At 43.3% G+C, this 21,185-nt stretch overlaps 1 protein-coding gene across 1 annotated transcript; it reads right to left on the bottom strand.

The window, feature by feature from the left end:
- Positions 1-899: 899 nt before the first annotated feature.
- Positions 900-17,404, bottom strand: AP3M2 (adaptor related protein complex 3 subunit mu 2; the record flags this gene model as incomplete). Its single annotated transcript, XM_082863746.1, has 8 exons — positions 17,074-17,404; positions 13,163-13,334; positions 9,193-9,330; positions 4,449-4,534; positions 4,058-4,191; positions 2,527-2,734; positions 2,163-2,307; positions 900-1,000 (listed from the first exon to the last, which is right to left on the bottom strand). Exons 1-8 carry the CDS (start codon positions 17,344-17,346, stop codon positions 900-902), a joined length of 1,257 nt encoding a protein of 418 aa, XP_082719872.1. The 5' UTR covers positions 17,347-17,404.
- Between the last annotated feature and the right edge of the window lie 3,781 nt (positions 17,405-21,185).

Genomic DNA, 21,185 nt, shown 5'->3' with positions numbered 1-21,185 from the left:
TGCAGGTGGAGCTGGACAGCTCCTCCCACCTTCCTCATTTCAGTGTGCGGTGCGCACATGTGCTTCACGCTGCCCCGAGCACAGAGCCTTCTCCGGCCCTTCCTTGGCTAACGGTCCTTCTCTTCCAAGCTTGCTCTCTCTTTCTAATCTTTCTTCCCAGCTTGAAATACAAAAACAGGACTTCCCTGGTGACGCGGTGGTTAAGAATCCACCTGCCAATGCAGGGGACATGGGTTCAAGTGCTGGTGCGGGAAGATCCCACATGCCGCAGAGCAACTAAGCCCGTGCGCCACAACTACTGAGCCTGCACTCTAGAGCCCGCGAGCCACAACTACAGAGCCCACGTGCCACAACTACTGAAGCCCGCATGTGCCTAGAGCTCGTGCACCACAACAAGAGAAGCCACTGCAGTGAGAATCCCTTGCATTGTAATGAAGAGTAGCCCCCGCTCGCCGCAACTAGAGAAAGCCCGTGCGCAGCAACAAAGACCCAACGCAGCCAAAAATAACTAAAAATAAAATAAATAAATTTAAAAAAACCCAAAAACTAAAGACGTCTTTCCTTAGCTTCAGATAATTAAAGCCAAGCGAGTAACAAATGCTGGTCTTTTCCTGTGGTAACCATGTCACAAGTAGTTACATACGGCATCAAGTACCTCCCCCTGCATCGCACGCCTCTGCTTTGAGAACTGACTTGGTGCTGCTGGTGTGTGGGTTCTGCGCAGGCCTCCCTGGCGGCCCGGCCTCCCTTCGTTAGCTCCGGGGCACTGTAGCTATGGGAAAACAGGAGCAGGTGGTCCAGAGTGGGCAGTGACCTAGGAGAGGGCTGACAGTTTTTACTTTTAGACAAGTAAGCAATGAAAAAGTGTTCACGACTGTTCCCTTTGCAGAACTCTCCCTTCAGGTTCGAACTTGGAACTTGCCAGCTTTGGTCATGTATTTTATGCCCTTAAAGGGTTTGTACTTCTCTCCATACATATCCAGACGATTCACTTTGAGTCCTGGAAGGAAGGAAGAACAAGACATAAGCATTACTCAAAAGAAGCAGGTAGCAGAACTGTTTAGGTTCGTTGCAACTCAGAGAGATCCGTGGGCTAGAAAAATCTGCAACAGTGAACTGGAAAATACCTGCCCTTACTTATATCACTTAAACGCAGCCGACAGATACTTCACTCTTGGTATACAGGCTGAAAATAAAACCCTGCCCCAATGAAAAGCTAGCCTATTCGGAGACATATTCCTGAAGTGGAAAGGGCAGAAAGTTATATGCAGGCTGAAATGAGGGTAAGGGAAAATTAAGACCGCTCCAGATTTTTCTCAAGTTATGGGGTTGAACATATGAATTAATAATAATAACAAAATTAACAAATTCATAATCAAATAAAGGTATAACTAAATGAATAAATTAATGATGAAAAGTGATGAATTAATACATGAGTGCTTCCTAAATATTCTCACTATACTAAGAAATGAACATTTTATACTGTGCAGAGCTTTAAAGTTTATTAAGTATTTTAAGATGAAAGAGCTTATTTAAATGAGTTCTAATCACTTAAACTAGACAAGATCCGTTGGCAAAAAAGAACAGGAACTTCATATAAAGCTGAAGTCATCTCCTATCCATCTGAAAGGGTGTTCTAAGGACTGAATAAGAAAATAGATGAAGAGAGCTTAAACCAGTGCCTGGCCTGTAGTAAACTACCTGCTGCGGGGCGTAGACTACAGTCAATGACTCGGATTGGCCCGAGGGTTCCCAATGGTAACAGCACCTGCGAGATCTTCTGAAACTGGGGGAAAGGAGGGGAGGGGAATTCTTATTTCAGTCACCAGCTGAGAATGCGGACACATCCCCCTACTGAAAACCCTGGGACCCCAATCAGCAGGCCCAGGGTGACTCAGCCTCGGCCTGGGAACACTTCTGTCTCCGATACTGTTTCCTTCTCACATGTGTCTCAGACACTTTTATTCATGTCACTTAAGCCAACTTTGAGGTGAGGATTACGGACTTTCTCCAGAAATGTGCTAGGAAAGATCTGACTGAAGATCACGTATCCGGTAACGAAACACAACTCTGCAGACAGGGAGCCGCCGGGAGGCTTTGCGATGTCGCTCACTGCCTTGGCCGCTTGCCCGCCCCACAACCTTGGGCTGGGTGTCACTCACCAGAAATGGCCAGCTGCTGGATCTTAAACTGCAGGTTAATCGTGGGGTTCTCATCGGGTTTGGAAGCTCCAGCCTGAAGACTCATGGTCCCCTTCAAACTGGGGAGCTTTTGGGGATTTATTTTTCCTACATCCCAAGACAGCATCTCCAAAGAAACAGGAAAGAAGTTACAGTGGAACCTTCATCTGAGGTGCCGGCCTCCAGGGTGTTTCCCAGCAGAGAATACTATTTGTTACCATCAATTATCTCAGTGTCCTAAACAATGTCCCTTTGCTCCATCTCCCCTTTCCACAAGATATAAGGGCTCCCGCAGAGCTCCTCTATTTATAACAACAGCAGCTCACCCTCCCGCTTATTCTCCTACCTTGGTGACCGGGTCAAACGTGTGCGTGCCCTGAGACGGCGTGAGGTTCATGCTCAGGACGCCTCTGGGCATCTGGCTGCTGACCGTCACCCCCTCGATGCTCTTCCCCATAGTCTGCTTAGGGCCCACCGTTATTTCAAAGCGGCCAAGAGAACTACTGTCCCGGAAGCTGATGTTATGTTTGACATAAACTGGAATCGCCACCAGGCTGGAAAAGAGAGAGACAAAAAGCCCATGTCGTTAATGTACTGGAAAAATGGCCACACTTCCCTTTTTTTGCCCTGCTGGCAGCCTTTCCTCCCTCACCTGCTTCCTTATCTTACAAAGTAAGCACAGAAAAACCCTCTAGACATCTTTAATTATTTTCTTTTTGTAAAGCTAAGATGCTGACTAGTAAGTAAACTAATTCCTCTAATGACTCTTTGAATGATATCAACAAAACCAAAGAGCAGACCTGGCAGACTATGAGAAAAAGGCGTGGCAAACAAAAACCACATTTCTGTGTTTTACTTTGGGACATGTGACCAATAATTATTTGTACCTGGGAGGGTAATATTCATACGTCACGGAGCCTTTACAGTTTCTAGAGAGTGCTTTGACCTGACTTTGATCCTTAAAAAACCCTAAGGGGTAGGGTCGTCATCTGACAGAAGAGGAAACACAGAAGCTACGGGATGATACTAAAGTTGTAACCATCCTTAGCATCTGTGGAGCACTTCCTGTGGCCAGCGCCACTCTAAAGCTTTTCTCTCTATTAGCTCATTTAATCCTCCCTGTAAGTAGGAAGTAGGCACTGCCTCTGTCCTGATGTCGTGAATACTGACATCCTCATACGTAACTGAGGTTAACTAACTTGCCATGGTCATATATCATAAGTACTACGGGTGGGGCTTAAGTGTGGGCAGTCTGATTCCAGAGCCTCTGCCCTCAGGCGCTCAGACATTTCCCTACATTATTTATTCCGAATCCCACAGAAAGGCTTCAGTGGCTGTGAGGTCCCACAGCTCTCTTCAGTCTGCATATCTTCTACTATACACCTTCCCCTAAAACCCTCAGACTCCATAGTAAACAGAATGTGCAAGACCAAAAAATCACTGAATTTTATGTTTTTTCATAGCACCATTCATGGCTTTTTTGAGTGGAGGGGATTGAATACAGGTGTTCTCAGATTCCAATCTGAGAAAAGAAAAAGATCCCGTTTAGGCATATAATAACGACAATAAAACTTACAGCAGTAAACCTAACGAGCACTTACTTTGTGTGAAGCACTATTTAGGGTCCCTTATTTAACCCACATAACAAGGTACTTTTATTATTTTCAACTTACTTATTACTTTTATTACTTCAACTTTCTCAGTTAAGAAAACAGACACGGAAAGGATAAGCAACTCACCTGAGGTTACCCAATTAGTTACCTGGAGCCCAGGTAACTCCAGAGCCTGAGTTCTTCATCACCATGGATACTGTTTCCAAACACACATACACATGCATGCACACGCACACTCCACCCTTTGGTTCGATGGCTGCTTACTTCTGTGCACTGACATGGTACGAGAGCAGGCGGAAGTTGCCGTCGGGAGGGATGAAGGAGAGGATGCGCTCGGACTCCCAGCGCTTGAAGCGGACGCAGGGGTGGAAGCTGACATCATCCAGCAGCCTGGGGTTCTGGGTGACAGGCAAGGGAAAGGGAAAGCAACAAGCAGGAGTTAAACACCGTGCTTCTTTCCGGAAAGTAACTCAGATGCTGTTGTCACTGAAACACACACACACAGATTCTGTCGTTACTTTTAGAAAATTCAAGCCCAACATGAGCTTTGTGGTTGTCCTTGATCACTTCTTCTGATTCCATCCCCTTCCCCCCACTCTGTCATTCCAGAAGCATCTAATTTCCCAAAAACTAAATCTCTGGCCCAGGATTTTACCATGAAGGAAAGCGTAAGGTCGGGCATTCCGGTCAGCTTGACGCAGGCATCGATAACGCCCTGGATCTCAGCAGTGACTGTGGACCCTGAGACAGAACAACATGGAAAGAAGGTAAAACCCTCTCTGTCCCTCCCAACTAACATCCCTCCTCCCTCCCTCCTTCTTTAACCTTCTCTTTTTTCTCCCATCCTATTTCCTTCCTTCCTTCTTCCTCCCCTCCCCCGTTCTTTCTTCCTTCCTTCTGTCCAACCATCCATCCATCCATCCCTCCATCCAACTCATCTACCCAGTCCATCTGTCCTCCTTCTAAACCTTTATCGACTGCATAACAAGCGCAAGACACTAATGAAGCAGTGGGGAAAAAAGATTGGTGAGATAGTTACTAGCCTAAAGGAGTTTTCAATCTAGTGGCAGAATCCAACAGAGCACCGCTATGTTAACCAATGGCTCAGAACACTGAATTCATATCAGAAACTGCTCTCCCTAAGGGCACCAAGGAGCTCTGCCACCAAATGGAATGGATACTTTTGGTCTTCACCCTGCAGGCTCTCCCTGCTGCAGGGCCCTGTGCCCACTTCCTTCTTTCAAGTGTTCCCTTCTCCTAACCGCTCCGATTTCCTGTTTTTCTAGCTCTTCTCTCTCGTGCCTTCTGCAGGTTGCTCCTTCTCTGGACATCCTTTACATGTCGACATCTTATCACAGCTCTGAACTTCTCTTTTCTTGAACCTGACACGGTCTCCTTGGGTTACTTTACCTCCTTCCTAAGGCTTCGATTTCCACTGATGGCCAATTATTTCCTAATCCTTTTTCCAGTTCAGCCTCACTCCTGCCAACGGGACTGCCCCACTTGGACGTGACTGAGGCACTTCAAACTCCACGTGTCAAAAAGTGAGTCCCTTATCTTCATTCCTGGATCTGCAATTTCTCTTTTCCTTAGCTTCATGATAAAACCATCTATCCTGTTGCCTAAGCCAGAAACACGGATGCGTCCTTGATGACTTCCGCCCCCTTGGCGACCATATCCCACCAGCGCTCCAGCCCCTCTTCCAGTGACTCCTCCGCTCCTCTCCATCCTCACTACCATCACGGAACCTGTACCTTGGCCTGGACTCCACCACAGCCTCCCGCCTCCCTGCCCCGAGACTCCCCCCAACTCTGTGCCACGCTGCACGCAGCAGCCCGTTGGACGGTTCTCAACAACAAACCTTGTCAAATTGTTCCCAGCTTAAAACTCTTCAATTGCTCCAAAGGGTCCTCCTTAAAATGGCATACAAGATTCTTCACCGTCTGGCCGCCTAGAGCTTTTTGGGTTTGTTTTTTTTACTTTTTCATTGAGATCAAACTTGGAGTAAAACGCACACATCTTAAATGTCCAGCCCAATGAATTTTTAAATATGTTCACACCTATGCAGATACCACCCGCGTCAAGATGCGGACCCTCACCGGCAACCCAGCACACTCCTGTTGTCCATCCCAGTTCACCTGAGTCCCTAAAATTCTGACTTTTATCACCTTAGATTAAGTTGCACATGTTTTCAAACGTCATATAAATGTATATGATCTTAGGCATCTGACTCTGCTGCTCAATACCGTGGGGTTCATTCATGCTGTCAGGTGTACCTGCAGTTCTTTTTCTTTACTGTAGAGTATCCCATGGTGTGATCATATCGAAATGTCTTTATCCTTTGTATTACTGATGGACATTTGGGTCCTTTCCAGTTTGGGGCTAATATGAAAAGCTGCTGTGCCTACTTCGTTTTAAAGCCTCATCGCTTACTTTTCTTTTTTTTAAACACCTCTCAATCCAATCACACTGAGCTACTTTATTTCCCAACAATATTTTACTCATCTTATAGTGTTTGCACTGCTTTGCTCCCAAATCCACGTAGGTCTTACTAACTCCTACTCATTCTCCTGACAAAGCGTTAGTTAGCTTTACAATTTGCCCTGGGTGGGAGGGGACCTCTATTATGCTCCATCTTTTTCCCTTTCTCTCTCCCTTGCTAGACTTTCAGGAAGCTTCCTGCAGCCATAGACCCTGTCTTAGTCACCATCACATGCCCACGATCTGGCACTCAGGTACAGCACCACTGGTTCTCCGTAAACACTTTCTGGATGACTGAGTTCACTCATGTGAAGAGAACTTTCTCTAAATTTCTAAGCTCCAAGGACTTGTAGTCACATTAACCTATCCCAATGGATAGAAAAGAAGGTTCTCTGAATTTTAGTGATTACAATGTTAGTTCTGCCATGAGAACTGAGAGTCAAATACTTCCAAAAGGAAATCTGATCAACAGGAGATCAGGTTGTTACCTTTCTTTTTCACTCGAGAGGATAAAACCAGTGAAAGTGTAAGCTCAGCGCTGGTCTGAATCATGTTTTTCTTATTGCTTTTCTTTCAGCTTTGTTGAGGTATAATCAACAAATAAAAAGTGTATCTATTTAAGGTGTACGACTTGATGTTTTGATACACATATACCCTGTGAAGTGATCACCACAGTGAAGCTCATTAACATATCTATCAACTCACACAGTTAGTTGGGTTTTCTTGGTGGTGAGGGCCCTTAAGCCCTGCACTCTTAGCAAATTTCAAGTAGAGGATACACATGTGAGGTGATGAGGAAAATCCTTTCAGTGTATATGTATATCAAATCACCATAATATACATGCTAAGTATCTTACAGTTTTGTCAATTACACCTCAATAACACCAGGGGAAAAAAAAAAAGTACACAACTGTAGTCACTGTGCCATATATTAAATCTCCAGAACTTTTTCATCTTGTGTAAGTGAAACTTTGTACCCTTTCACCAACATCTCCCCACTTCCCTCTCCCCCAAGTCCTTGGTAACCACCCTTCTACTCTCTGCTTCCATGAGGTTGACTATTGCAGATTCCACATATAAGTGAGATCACGCGATATTTGCCTTTCTGTGTCTGGCTTATTTCACTTAGCATCATGTCCTCCAGGTTCATCCATGTTGTCACAAATGGCAGGATTTCCTTCATTTTATGGCTGAATAATATTCCTGCGTGTGAGTCTATCTCACATCTTTATCCATTCATCCATCAACGGACACTTAGCTTGTTTCCATATCTTGCCTATTGTGAATAACGCTGCAATGAACAAGGGGGTGCAGATTATCTCTTTGAGACACTAATTTCACTCCCTTTGGATCTATACCCAGAAGTGGGATTGCTGGATCATAAGGGAGTTTTAATTTTTTGAGGCACCTCCATACTGTTTCCATAGTGGCTGCACCAACTTACATGCCCCCCCAGCAGTGTACAGGGTTCCCTTTTCTCCACATCATTGTCAACACGTGTCATCTTTTGTCTTTTCGATGTGAGGTGTGAGGTGGTATCTCACTGTGGTTTTGACTTGCTTTTCCCTGATGGCTGGTGACACTGAACACCTTTCCATACGCCTGTTGGTCATTTGTATGTCTTTTTTTGAAATATGTCTCTTCAGATCCTTTGCGCCCACTTTTTTGTCAGATTATCTGGGTTTTTTTTGCTATGAAATTGTATGAGTTCCTCGTGTATTCTGGATATTAACCCCTTATCAGATACATGGTTTTCAGATATTTTCTCTCATTTGTAGGTTGTCTTTTCCACTCTGTTGATTGGCTCCTTTGTTGTACAGAAGCATTTTAGCTTGATGCAATCCCATCTATTTTTCCTTTTGTTGCCTTTGCTTTTAGTGCCATATCCAAAAAATCACTGCCCAGACCAGTGTGAAGAAACTTCTTCCCTATGTTTTCTGCTAGTAGTTTTATGGTTCCAGATCTTATGTTTAGGTCTTGTATCCATTTTGTATGTGGTGTGAGATAAGGGTAATTTTATTCTTCTACATGTGAATATCCAGTTTTCCCAACATCACTTACTGCAGAGACTAGCCTTTCCCCACTGCATGTTCTTGGCACTCTTGTTGAAGTCCAGCTGGCTGTAAACACATGGATTTATTGCTGAGCTTTCTATGCTGTTTCACTGGGATACATGTCTGTTTTTACGACACTACCATACACTTTGATTTCTGTAGTTTTGTAATATATTTTGAAATATAGAATTGTGAAGCTCCCAGGTTTGTTCTTGCTCAAGACTGCTTTGGCTATTTGAGGTCTTTCGTGGCTCCATATGAATTTTAGGATTGTTTTTTCTATTTCTATAAAGAATGCCATTGAGATATTTATGTGGATAGCATTTGGGATTTTGATGGGGATAGACTGCTTTGGGTATTACGAACATTTTAACAATATTAATTCTTCCAATCCATGAACAAAGCATGTCTTTCCATTTATCTGCTCTTCTTCAAATTCCTTGATCAGTGCTTTGTAATTTTCAGTGTATAAGTCTCTTTGGTTAAGTTTATTCCTAAGTATTTTATTCTTTTTGTTGTTATTGTAAGTGGGATTGTTTTCTTAGTTCCCTTTTTGGATAGTTCATTGTTTGTGTATAGAAACACCACTGATTTTTGCATGTTGATTTCGTATCCTGCAACTTTACTGAATTTATTAGTTCTAAAAGTGTTTGGTTGGAGTCTTTAGAAGTTTCTACATGTATGATCATGTCATCTACATCATAACACTTCAGTCCAGTCCTAATACACAATGCTTGACACATAGTAGCCACTAAGTTAAAATGAATGACCTTGAATAGGGGGTAATTCTGGTACTAGCTAGCACTATCTAAAAGGGGCCTCTTTCTATTTTCATAGTTCTGTGAACAGGCTGAAAGCACTTACCTGATTTATCAATGATGGCATCAATCTCTTCAATCACATCAAAATAGGCCTCATTGTTGGTGTATTTCACCCCAGTCCGTCGCCAAGGCACCACGGACAGCTGCCCAGTGGGAAGCTGGTCACCCACATTGGTGCTTCCTGAGACAATGAATATTTGATAATTAGATGTAACCAATTATCCAACAACCAGAGAACACTTCCCCCAAAGTTTCTATACATCCGCTATCCATGCACTTAATTGAAGAATTTTTCCAAGAAAAAGATTATAGCTTTCCCAACTTCTATCTTGGTAACCTAATCTATTTTAAACACTTGTCACCAGCTGGTCTGCCTCCTCAAGAAGAATAAAGGTTAACAAGTTACCTGAGAAACAGATATCATATTTTGGTTTTGAAAGTAACCTGAACTTGGTCTCTCAAATTGCACAATACTTGCAGCTTAAATAATGCATTGGCTTTCGGTAGGGATGGTAATCTACATACTGATATAAAATTTTCATGGGTAAAAACAGTATTCTAGTTTGAAGCAGGTTTTTAGATACATTTATGCCAGGTATTAAAATGTATACATAAACATAATCTCTCTTATACCAAAACTGGAACTCAGGAAAAGAATATAAATCAGATCGTTCCCTGTCTGTAAGAATTGTAAGTTGATTCCTTGATTTGTTTTTTTCCCCACAGGTATCAAATTTTTTTTTTAATTCAAAGGTTCTATACTGAAATTCTGAAATAGAACTAATTTAAAATCTATTTTCTTCTAATGTAACCTGGATCTTTTTTAATATAAAGAAGGAAACATTAAACATACATATAGTCAGCAGCTTTACAAAACATTTCAACTAAGATAGCTGGTTCTCAGATATCTTTTCTAGATTTAAGTGAGATTCAGAAAAATGACTTCACAGTATTTATAAGTGATTCAGTCACTAACAAAGCTTTTAAAGTTTTAAATGAGCCCAGAATATTGAGAAACCTGACAAATTGTTTTCTTAAAAAGAGGCACTATGTATTAAAACATATCAACAAGCTATAATAATTAAAGCAGTATGGTTATAAGGCAGGAAAGCCTAAAAACAGACCAAAAATCCAATAGTGACTTAGTGCAAGATAAAAATATCATTTTAAAACGAGGAGGGCTCCCCTGGTGGCGCAGTGGTTAAGAATCCACCTGCCAATGCAGGGGACACGGGTTCCAGCCCTGGTTCAGGAAGATCCCACATGCCACGGAGCAACTAAGCCTGTGGACCACAACTACTGAGTCTGCTCTCTAGAGCTCTCAAGCCACAACTACTGAGCCCACGCGCCACAGCTACTGAAGCACGCATGCCTAGAGCCTGTGCTCCGGAACAAGAGAAGCCACCACAGTGAGAAGCCCATGCACCGCAATGAAGAGCAGCCCCTGCTCGCCACAGCTAGAGAAAGCCTGCGCACAGCAACAAAGACCCAACACAGCCAAAAGTAAATAAATAAAATAAAAATAAATAAATAAAATGGATGCATGCATACTTAAAAAAAATGAGGAAAAGGGGTAAAGTATTCAATAAATAGTGCTAGGGAAACTAACAGTTTTGGAGAAAAACCACAGAGCCTTACTTTACTGAGACAATTTCCAAATGGATTAAAGAATTAAATCTAAAAATAAAACCATAAAAGAACTAGAAGAAAATGTATTTTTTTAAAAGAAAGACTTTCCCTTCTTTGAGATCAAAAAGACATTTTCCAATATTTCCTTCTAACAATTACAAAGTTTCTTTGTGTTTAACTCTTGATCCAGCTAAAATTTATTTTGTGTATACAGTGAGTAGGGGAACTTCATTTCTTTTCTGTATCAAAGCTGACTGCCCCGATACAATATATTTAACAACTGGCCCGCAGTCCATGGATTTGATATATGAGCACATTTATCTATACCAAATTCCTATAAAAGGATCTGTTTCTGGACTTTCTATTTTATCCCAATCGTCTATTTGTCTATTAATGGGCTAATACTATATTTTAAAAATTACCAAAACTTCATAATATATCTTGATTCTGATAGGACACATTTTTTCTCTTGCTCTTTTTAAAAAAATATTTTTTCCCCCAAACTGTCTTGGCTCTTAAAGTATATCTATTCTATGAGCTTTGTCTAATGTACCAAGTGAACTTAAATATGTCTTGATATTTGACAGGGCAAATTCTTCCAACCCCTCTGTAATTACTTTTTAAAATGTATTTTTCATTCAGTTTGTCAAATTCCATGAAAACTCTTGTTTATATATTAAGCAAGACCCAAAATGTAAAACTTAATGAAGCAGAATGATTATTTTGACTACATCAAAAAACTTTAAAGGTGGCTAAACAAACACCACCTTGAACAATGTTAAATGACCAGGGGCAGGATGTGAGAAAACATCTACAACAGAGCATTCAAAATACACACAGACTCCTGCAAACTAGCGTGTGTATTTAGAGTATATATGATAGTTTAATATCCTTAAATGAAAGGAATACTTTTCAATTAGTAGGAAAAAAGAAAAACATTTCAACAATAACAAAAAAATAACAGGCAAAGGACATGAAAAAGTAAATCACAATAGAGAAAAAACAGTCAGTGAACACTTGAACAGGTTTTAACTTCCTTAGTAATAAAAAACAAGTTTGGAAGTAACAAGATATCACTAAACTATCCAATTGCCAAAGTTGTAAAATAATTAATAACGATAATAATAGAGTTGGCCAGGTTGCATAATTGCTACTGAAAGTATAAACTGACGTAACTTCTCTGGGGGGCTATGTGGCACAATGCATTAAAGTCCTTAAGACACGCACACCTTCTTTTTTCTTTTTTTTTTTTTTTTTTGTGGTATGCGGGCCTCTCACTGTTGTGGCGTCTCCCGTTGCGGAGCACAGGCTCCGGATGCGCAGGCTCAGCAGCCATGGCTCACGGGCCCAGCCACGCCGCAGCAGGTGGGATCTTCCCGGACCGGGGCACGAACCCATGTCCCCTGCATCGGCAGGCGGACTCTTAACCACTGCGCCACCAGGGAAGCCCCCACGCACACCTTCTGATCCGGCACTTCCATTCCTAGTACTGAAAAGGTATCATTCTAGATGTGCACAAAGATTTAGGCATAAGAATGCCAACTCCTTGCTATTTAAAAGAACAAAAAATCAGAGACATCATAAACAGGGACACAGTAAATGACCTGGGATCTATTCCATATGGCAGAAAATTGTAAAGTCACCAAAAATGATGTAGATTAATATTTATCATAATGAGAACATGTTCACAAAACAATGATGAAAAGTTAAGTTTAAAAATATACAACAGGGCTTCCCTGGTGGCGCAGTGGTTGAGAGTCCACCTGCCAATGCAGGGGACACGGGTTCGTGCCCCGGTCTGGGAAGATTCCACATGCCGCGGAGTGGCTGGGCCCATAAGCCATGGCCGCTAAGCCTGCGCGTCCGGAGCCTGTGCTCCACAACGGGAGAGGCCACAACAGTGAGAGGCCCGTGTAACGCGCGCGCACACACACACACACACACACACACACACACACACACACACAAATATATATATATATATATACAGCAGTTGTTTTAAAAAATTCCACCTGTCCATCCATAATCCTGATGTCTAGAAAAGATAAAAAATATACACCATATGTTAAAAGTGTGGTGGGATTATGAGAAATTTTCATGTTTTTTGTGCTTTTCTGTGTTTCTGACATTCCTACAATAATCATGTGCTACTTCTGTAATCAGGCAAATTATTTTTAAAGGAGAATAGTTCATCCTATCATTGAAATCAGAGTATTTTCTATATAACAAAAATATATTTCATGTTATATTCCAAGACTATAAAGAATAAAATTAAAGCACCTGGACACTTGCGATGCCCAAAGACAAGCACTCCAAACAATGCACAACAGCAGGCTGAGCCACACCCAGGAGGGTGGCAGCCTTCCCTGGGGCCCCCCTCGTACCTGTGATGGTGTTGACAACGGTTCGAAGGATAGTGGGCGGCTTTATCAGTTCTTTGAGGATGTTCGACTCGGTAGCCAATGGAAACCCGTTGTCAAGCATCTCTTCCAATACCTCATAAACCACAACCACATTGTCTTTTATCACGGGCTCTGAACAGACTCCAAAATAATCCTGATGAAAATACAATACATGTATGCATTTGTCACTCAGAGACTGTGATGAGTGAAGGAATGTTCCCAGAGAGCAAGGACCGAGTCCTGTCCACACGTGTTTACTCTGTGTTTCTGGGATCTTCCAAAATAAGTGAATGAAGCATAACCATGGTTCTCTTAGGCAGGCCCAGTTTGGTGGAAAGAACACCGGACTGCATTGTACTACAAGTGTCATTAATAACTTCTTTCATAAACTAGAGTAAGTCATTTAATCTCTTTGGGTTAGTTTCTTCAACTAATAAAATATGAAGAATACAAAACTGAATCTAGACTATTATATGTGTTTATGAACATGAATTTGAAAGAACTATGCAAAGTGATAATACCTAATATGACATACATTGGACCTGAAAATCTTTTTAACCCTTACTGTTGTGCTATTCCTTAACATTCATGCAGCAAATAAGAATTGAGAGAGAAACAAAATGAAATGAGGGGGTGAGCTAGCACACCTGAAAATCTCTTTGGATCCCCTTACTCTAAGATGCTAGGATTCTAGTAACACTTTGTCCTTTTATTAACAAAGGTTAAACTTAGATACTAAATTGTCTGGGTTGTGGAAAAAGCACTGAATTCCAAATCAGAAGGCCTGGGTAATAATCTTAATTGTCACCTACTAGATTAAGTCCTGCTGACTAATTTGGGTCTTGATTTCTCTCATAGTATAGTCAGGATAATACCATGGGCTGCACAGGGCTGTAAAAACTCAGCCTGATGGATGAACTGAGAACATGTATGAACATGCTTTGTAAACTACAAAGCACCATGTACTCTGTGGTGCGCGGCAATGAAATGATGCAGAGAGACATGCTGTAGCCTCTTGGCGTGCCCCTCCTGGCAACGCCAGCACATCTGCTGCTGGGCCTCTCAGACAGCCCTCTAGGGATTCATCCACTGAGGGAAATTCAGCCCTTTTGAGAAAGCCCATTTTATTCACGGGCGGCACTGATTGTTAGAAAGTTCCTTCTTTTGCTAAACTGAAATTTGCTTCCTAGGTCTGCCTTACAGAACAGGTTTACATAACAGCCCCACGGTGATCTAGTGATCTGAAGACCAGGACAAGCTTTGACTTGCATTTTTCTTCACAGGGCCAAACTCCCTGTTTGGTCCTCCCACTGTTCGTGCTACAGTAAGGTTTCTAGATTCTTTCACTGTCTTGCCATTTCTTTTGAATTTGCCCTAGTTTTCCAACAGTCTCCTCAAATTATGACATCCAAAACGGAACACAGACTCCAGATATGACCTAAATTACATCAGATGACGTCAACTATCAGAGACATTCCAATATCCAAGACCACTTAGGAGTCAGGAATGTGTTTCTAAAACAAAAAGATTTCTTCTTTAAAAAAATGAGGATTGAAGGGGGGGAAAAGTTATACATTTCCTTCTCAAGAATGATTTTATTTTGAAAAATAAATAAAACACCTCACTCAAGAAAAGGGAACCCTCCTACATTGTCAGTGGGAATGTAAACTGCTGCAGCCACTATGGAACAGTATGGAGGGGCCTTAAAAAACTAAAAATAGAGCTACCATATGGTCCAGCAATCCCCTCCTGGGCATATGTCCAGACAAAACTATAATTCAAAAAGGTAAATGCACTCCTATGTTCATAGCAGCACTATTCACAACAGCCAAGACATGCAGCAACCTAAGTGTCCATTGACGTATAAATGGATAAAGAAGATGTGGTATATATACATACAATGGAATACTACTCGGCCATAAAAAAGAATGAAATAATGCCATTTGCAGCAACATGGATGGACCTAGAGATCATTGCACTAAGTGATGTAAGTCAGACAGAGAAAGACAAATACCATATGATATCACTTACATGTGGAATCTAAAATATGACACAAAGGAACTTACCTATGAAACAGAAACAGACTCACAGACATAGAGAACGGACTTGTGCTTGCCAAGGGGGAGGGAAAGTGGGGGAGGGATGGACTGGGAGTTTGGGGTTAGCAGATGCAAACTCTTATATAGAGAATAGATGGACCACAAGGTCCTACTGTATAACACAGGGAACTATATTCACTATCCTGTGATAAAACATAATGGACAAGAATAAGAAAAAATGTATATATATATATATATATATATATGACCAAATCACTTTGCAGTACAGCAGAAATTACAACATTGTAAAACAACTATACTTCAATAAAATAAACTTTAAAAAACACCTCCCTCGATTTTCTAGTCAGGCAGAATGTGATTTTCTCAATCATCAGCTGGAAGCAGACTGGTGAGCACGGCACAGCGCCACAGCAAAGTGCGTCACTTGCATAGCGAGAGCTCCTTCCGCTATGAGAGGAAGAGCGCAGCCAGAGAACACACATCAGATAAGACATTAAAATCAGGATGCGGCCATTTACTTTTAACAAATGCTTCCAAAATGGCAAGCTCTGAAGTCCCAGCCTTCCAAAGTAGCCACTTTGAGGTTTTCCCCACTTCCTCTGTGGTTTCAACTAGATTAAACAACATTTCTCACTTCCTGCCTTGTAATAAGTTACATCGTATCACTACGGAGATAGGGAGCAGACTGTTAACGATGTAAAGCATCCCTGTGGAAATCCTAACAAGGCCCAGCTCCAGCGGCTGAAGATCAATACTGCTGGGCTCTTCTAGTTCTTCCACATACTGGGGTTTATCATTCTCAGGATTTCACTGTGTGATGGAACAAGTATGCCACTGGGATCCCAGAATAGAACTACCAGAAAAGAATTTGGGGAAAAAATATAAATATATGTATATTCTTTGGGGAATGAAACTGTTCTAAACATGTGATCTATATCTGAGGGTAAATGAAAGGACTCTTTGACTTTTTAATTTTTATCGTAATGTCTGGGTCCTTGTTCTCTTCTTCTCCAATCCCACAATTTCTATATTCATATGACCAGTTCCAGGCCTCACATGACACAGAAGTTAACCCAAAGGGCCCTTGATTCTCATGGATCGTTGAGTTATGCAAACAACCACAACCGTTAGAAGTTGAGCAATCCTTTTAGGGAGAAAATGTCTGAATCCAGAGTCTGGGCAGCCTAGAATCCCGTGCCATAAAGGGTGTTGACATCCTGGTATGACATACCTTCCCACGCCCCAAGATCTCCAAATCTATTCCTGAAGGAAAAACTCGAAATGAAAACTGTCTCTTGGAAAATGTGTCACTTAAGTTTTTACAGGTACAGAAGATTTTCCAATGTTAAGTTTGCAAAAAACAGCCCGTCACTGGTACTCATATGCTGTGGATGAGCACCCCAAATTCAAGCTGAAGGATGGGTTCCCAAGTTACCCCTGCCAGGGTGAGTGAATCACTTTTTGATGCAACTCAAAGCAATGTCGTTAACGATGGTTAACATCAAGTCTACCACAAATAAAAAATCGAAACTCATCAGCTTTGTGAACAAAATGTAGGATAATTCCATTCTCTAGAAATGAAATGACTGTATACCATCATACCAAGTAGGGTGGCTTTCCCAGGCAACGGGTTCAAAAGTATACAACCTGTCATTCTAGGTGCAGCCCGTTCAATAAATAGAAACAAGCATCTTACCAGATGGAAGAGGAAGTGAGCAATGTCAGAGTTTTAATTTCTTTTTTAAGTTCCTTCACTGAGGCTGAAAACAATGGAAACAGAACTATAAAGACACTTTGTAAGGTACATGGATGAACTTCCTCACATTCACGCACCTGAAACGTGTCCACTACTCGGTGAAGGAACTCAATGACAAACAGAGGTGGCACCTCCGTCTGGATCACAGCCACAAAAAAGATCTTGTGACGGTAAACACTTAGGAGATAGTGGTGAGGAGTGGAGATAACTGGAGGAACATTTTCAGCCTCAGTTGCTCGCTCTTGTGCCTCGAAAAAGTAATCGCAAACAGAACGGCTGACCACACTCTTCCAGTGTTTCTCCAGGAAAATATCTCCAGAGGAGTTGATCAAGAAAAGGCTGTGAATCATGATGGAGGCTGTCAGTGAGAGAGGAAAGTCTTTTTCCGTCCGACAGCCTCTGCAAACGCTCAACTCTAAAAACAAGAGAAGCTCTGATCAGTTGCAGTCAACCAAAACCCCCTCCCCATCCGTGCAGCAGCCCAAGCCTTCTTACCCACCTTTCAAGACGAGACTCAAGTCTTCCGCTATTGCAGGAGCCCGAAGTATCACTCCCTAGAATTCCTAAGGGTAATTATCAGCCATCTCATTTGTCAGCTAATCATATACTGTCATCTTTACTACTGCCTGAATCATATCCATTTAAAATTCCACTTAATTTTTGAGTGTCTATTTTCTCAACTGGACTGGCAGCTCCTTGAGAAAAAAAGCCCCTGCCTCATGTTTTTTGTTGCCTCCTTGTAACAAGAGGGCTTCAAAGAACACTGATGAGTTTCATGTATTTGGCAACAACACACACCTATAAGAAATGGTTATGTTTGTGTAGTCTCATACAGTAGCCATCGGACAAATGGGGCCACTGAGTACTTCAGATGTGGCTGGTCCAAACTGAGATGTGCTGTGAATGTAAGACACGCACCAGATTTTGAAGGCTTTGTATGGAAAAAAAAAAAAGAATTTAAGATAGCTTACCAATAATTTAATATCAATTAATTAAGTCAATTAATAATATTAACTTAATACGGATTATACTTAATATTGATATTTTGGATATATTGGGTAAATAAAAGATATAAAAATTAATTCAACTGGTTTATTTTTTAAATGTGCTTACTAAAACATGTAAAATTACACAGTATGTGGATCGCTGCCTATTTCTACTGGATAGCGATGGTCCACGGAATAGGGCTGTCGTGATCTTGATTTATCCAGTCAGACCCCATTTTCTAAGTACATGTTATGCACAAGGCTCTACATTGGATGCCTTTTAAAAAAATCCCTCTGGGGGGATCCCCCAGGTCCCTCAGGCGGCGGCATCTCTACGGTGCCAGTCCCCAGAAACGAGGCGGCCGCGCGGGACCCCAGCTGTGGCCACTCCGCTAACTGGTCCAGGTGGCCAAATCGCGAAGGCCTGTTGTACCAAGTGCCTCAGGGTGAGCTTAATCCCTCTGCCGGCGACGAGGCTGCGGGAGGGAGAGGGGCCGGGGAGCCACGCTGTGGCGGCGCAGAGTCGGCTGCCAACGAGGGTTATTTCTGCGCTGGTCGCAGGGAGGATGGAGGCAGCTTGGGGCGAGGTAGACGCGGGCGGATTAAGGTGTGCGCACGATCCGGGGCTGAAAAGGGTCGCACGTCTGCGCACCTGCGTCGCCATGACAACAGTGTCCCCTCCTCCCCCAGCCCTCCGGCCGGAGCAGGCCACCTCCCTAGACCGGGACTCAGCCCCTCACCTCTCCCTGCCGCATCACGCAGCTCGGAGGGTCGGTCAGGCGGCACCCCGTGGCCCCGCCCCTGCCCCGCGCGCCCCCGCTCAGACCCCCGCGCGCCCCCGCCCAGACCCCCGCGCGCCCAGCCCCACCCGGGACCCGGGTCATCAGCCCTCCTTACCCCACTTGCTCTTCGCAGCGCCCACCGTTCGGCCGCTCGGGCAGGCCCCGCCCCCAGGTGCCCCCCCCGCGCCCGCCGGCCGCCGCTCGCCCGCTGATTGGCCGGCCAGCGGGACTCTCGCCAGCACCGCCCGCGACGGAGGTCTGAAGGCCGCTCATTGGGCATCGGCGATCCATTGCTCCCCTCTGATTGATCGCGATCCGCCTCTCACCCTGTTCTGGAGCCCCCAATTGGCCCTTGTTCAGGCTCCGCTAATCTCTGATTGGTGCAGCTCTGGAGCTCTGAGCCCTGATTGGCTGTCATGAACAGTTGGCGGACCGCCCGGCCCCTAGCCACCCAGTCACAAAGGGCCCGGGCGTCTTCCCTGCCACCTGCGTAACCGCGGAGTGCGCCTCGAAAAGAATGCAAAAAGTGTGACTTACAGGGCACGATTTATCGAAGAGCATATCATGGATAATAAATCCTGAGCGGTAATAACTACTCTCCATTAAATAAGTGCATTTAAAAAGGGACGTGATGCCTTTTCATTTACGTGCATTGAGTAAAGGTGATTGGCTGTAACGGCGTCCTGTCAAGAGCTCTGAACCTGGATTCAGGCGGCCTCTTTCAGCCCCAGCTGGACCACCACCTGCTCGACCTTGGGCAAGGCACTTAACCTTTCAGAGTCTCAGTTCCCAGATCTGAAAATGAGGGGGTTGGGCAGGTCTCTCTCCAAATTGCAGTGGAGCTCTGATGACTATTTTGAGTCAAGCCACTGTGACCCAGAAAAGCATGCAGTAGAAGTCAAAAGACAAGGTTAAACCTAGTTGTTAAGTGGGATGGGGTGTGGAAGGGGTTTGCCGCGGTGCCTGGACATTGAATATGTTCAATAAAATGGTAAGCTGTGGTGATGATGGTAACAATGCCCCCGACAAGGAGCGCGTCTCCCTGCCTGTGCTGTGGTTTTCACTTGGAGCGGCAGCTCCTCCTGACACGGGACCATGATAGGCGTTTACTGAAAGTGGCATGGATTGTTCCTTGCCATACTTGCTAAGGGCAGATAGTTGGCTAATTTTGAACGAAGTCCGAGAGACAACCCCAAATCAGAATGGCTGAGTCATGAGGCATCCTCCTGTAGGGTTAGGGGCTCTGGTGCCAGACCCCCGGGTTTGAATCCTGCTCCAACACTTTACCAGCTGTGTCATTGAGAAAGTATCTTAACTTCCCTAAATGTCAAGTTCCTTACTTTCAAATAAGGACACTAATAGTATCTACTTCAGTACCTACTTCGGAAAGTTGTTGTGAGGACTGAGTTAGAAAAGTGTCAGCGATTGTTACTGCCTAAGAAACAGCACAAGATACAATTACACGCGGTTACTAAGCAATGTGTGTCTAAGGTGCAGAGATGCTATCACTGCTGCGGGCATTTCTCACTCATTCACTGAATTAACCTTTGCTGAGAGCTTCCTGTGTATGAAGCCCTGTGCTGGGCATGCTGCAATGAGCAGCATCACAGGCTGTCTCTTGTCAGAGAGCCTGGCTGAGAAGACAAATGAGAAGCAATTACAAAACGGTGTGATGAGCAAGGAGCACATGGGGGGGCGGGGCGTTGCTGGTGGAAGGGGCAGACTTAGAGTCAGGGAAGTCCATCTGAACTGAAACCTGAAAGAGGAATACAGATTCCGCTGGGGGAAGGACAGAGAAGAGTACATGTGGAAAGCTCTAGAGACGAGAGAGGAAACTATAGCTGAGCTAGAACAGGAGAAAGAATGAAGGTTTTCTTCTTTTTTTTTTTTCCTAAAATGAGATTGGGGGGGGTAAGTAGGAGCCAGGTGGTCGTGAGCTTTGTAATAATTGTTGTTTTTTAAAATTTATTTTATTGAAGTATAGTTGATTTACAATGCTGTCTTAATTTCCACTGTACTGCAAAGTGATTCAGTTATACACATGTAGACATTCTTTTTCATATTCTTTTCCATTACAGTTTATCACAGAATATTGAATATAGTTCCCTGTGCTGTACAGTAGGAACTTATTGTTTACCCATTCTGTATACAATAGTTTGCATGTAATAATTGTTAATTGTTATAAAACACTGCACCTCTAGTAGCCATCCAAGTGGAGATGTTGGGAAGGCAGCCAGATCTATGAGCCTAGGGTCTGGGAGAGAGGTCTAAACTAGAGAGACATAAATTTGGAGTTATCAGTATATATGGATATTTAGTCATGGGACTAGTTGAGATGACTAAGAGAGTGAGCACAGAGAGGAGAGGCCCAGAGTCGGGGGACTCCAAAGTTAAGGTTCATAGAAGAGGGGAAGACCCAGG

Source organism: Leucopleurus acutus (genome assembly GCF_964270905.1).
Source record: "Leucopleurus acutus genome assembly, chromosome: 21".
Classification (NCBI taxonomy): domain Eukaryota; kingdom Metazoa; phylum Chordata; class Mammalia; order Artiodactyla; family Delphinidae; genus Leucopleurus; species Leucopleurus acutus.
The sequence above is the reverse complement of the archived record's forward strand: the minus strand, read 5'-3'. Positions and strand labels throughout refer to the sequence as shown.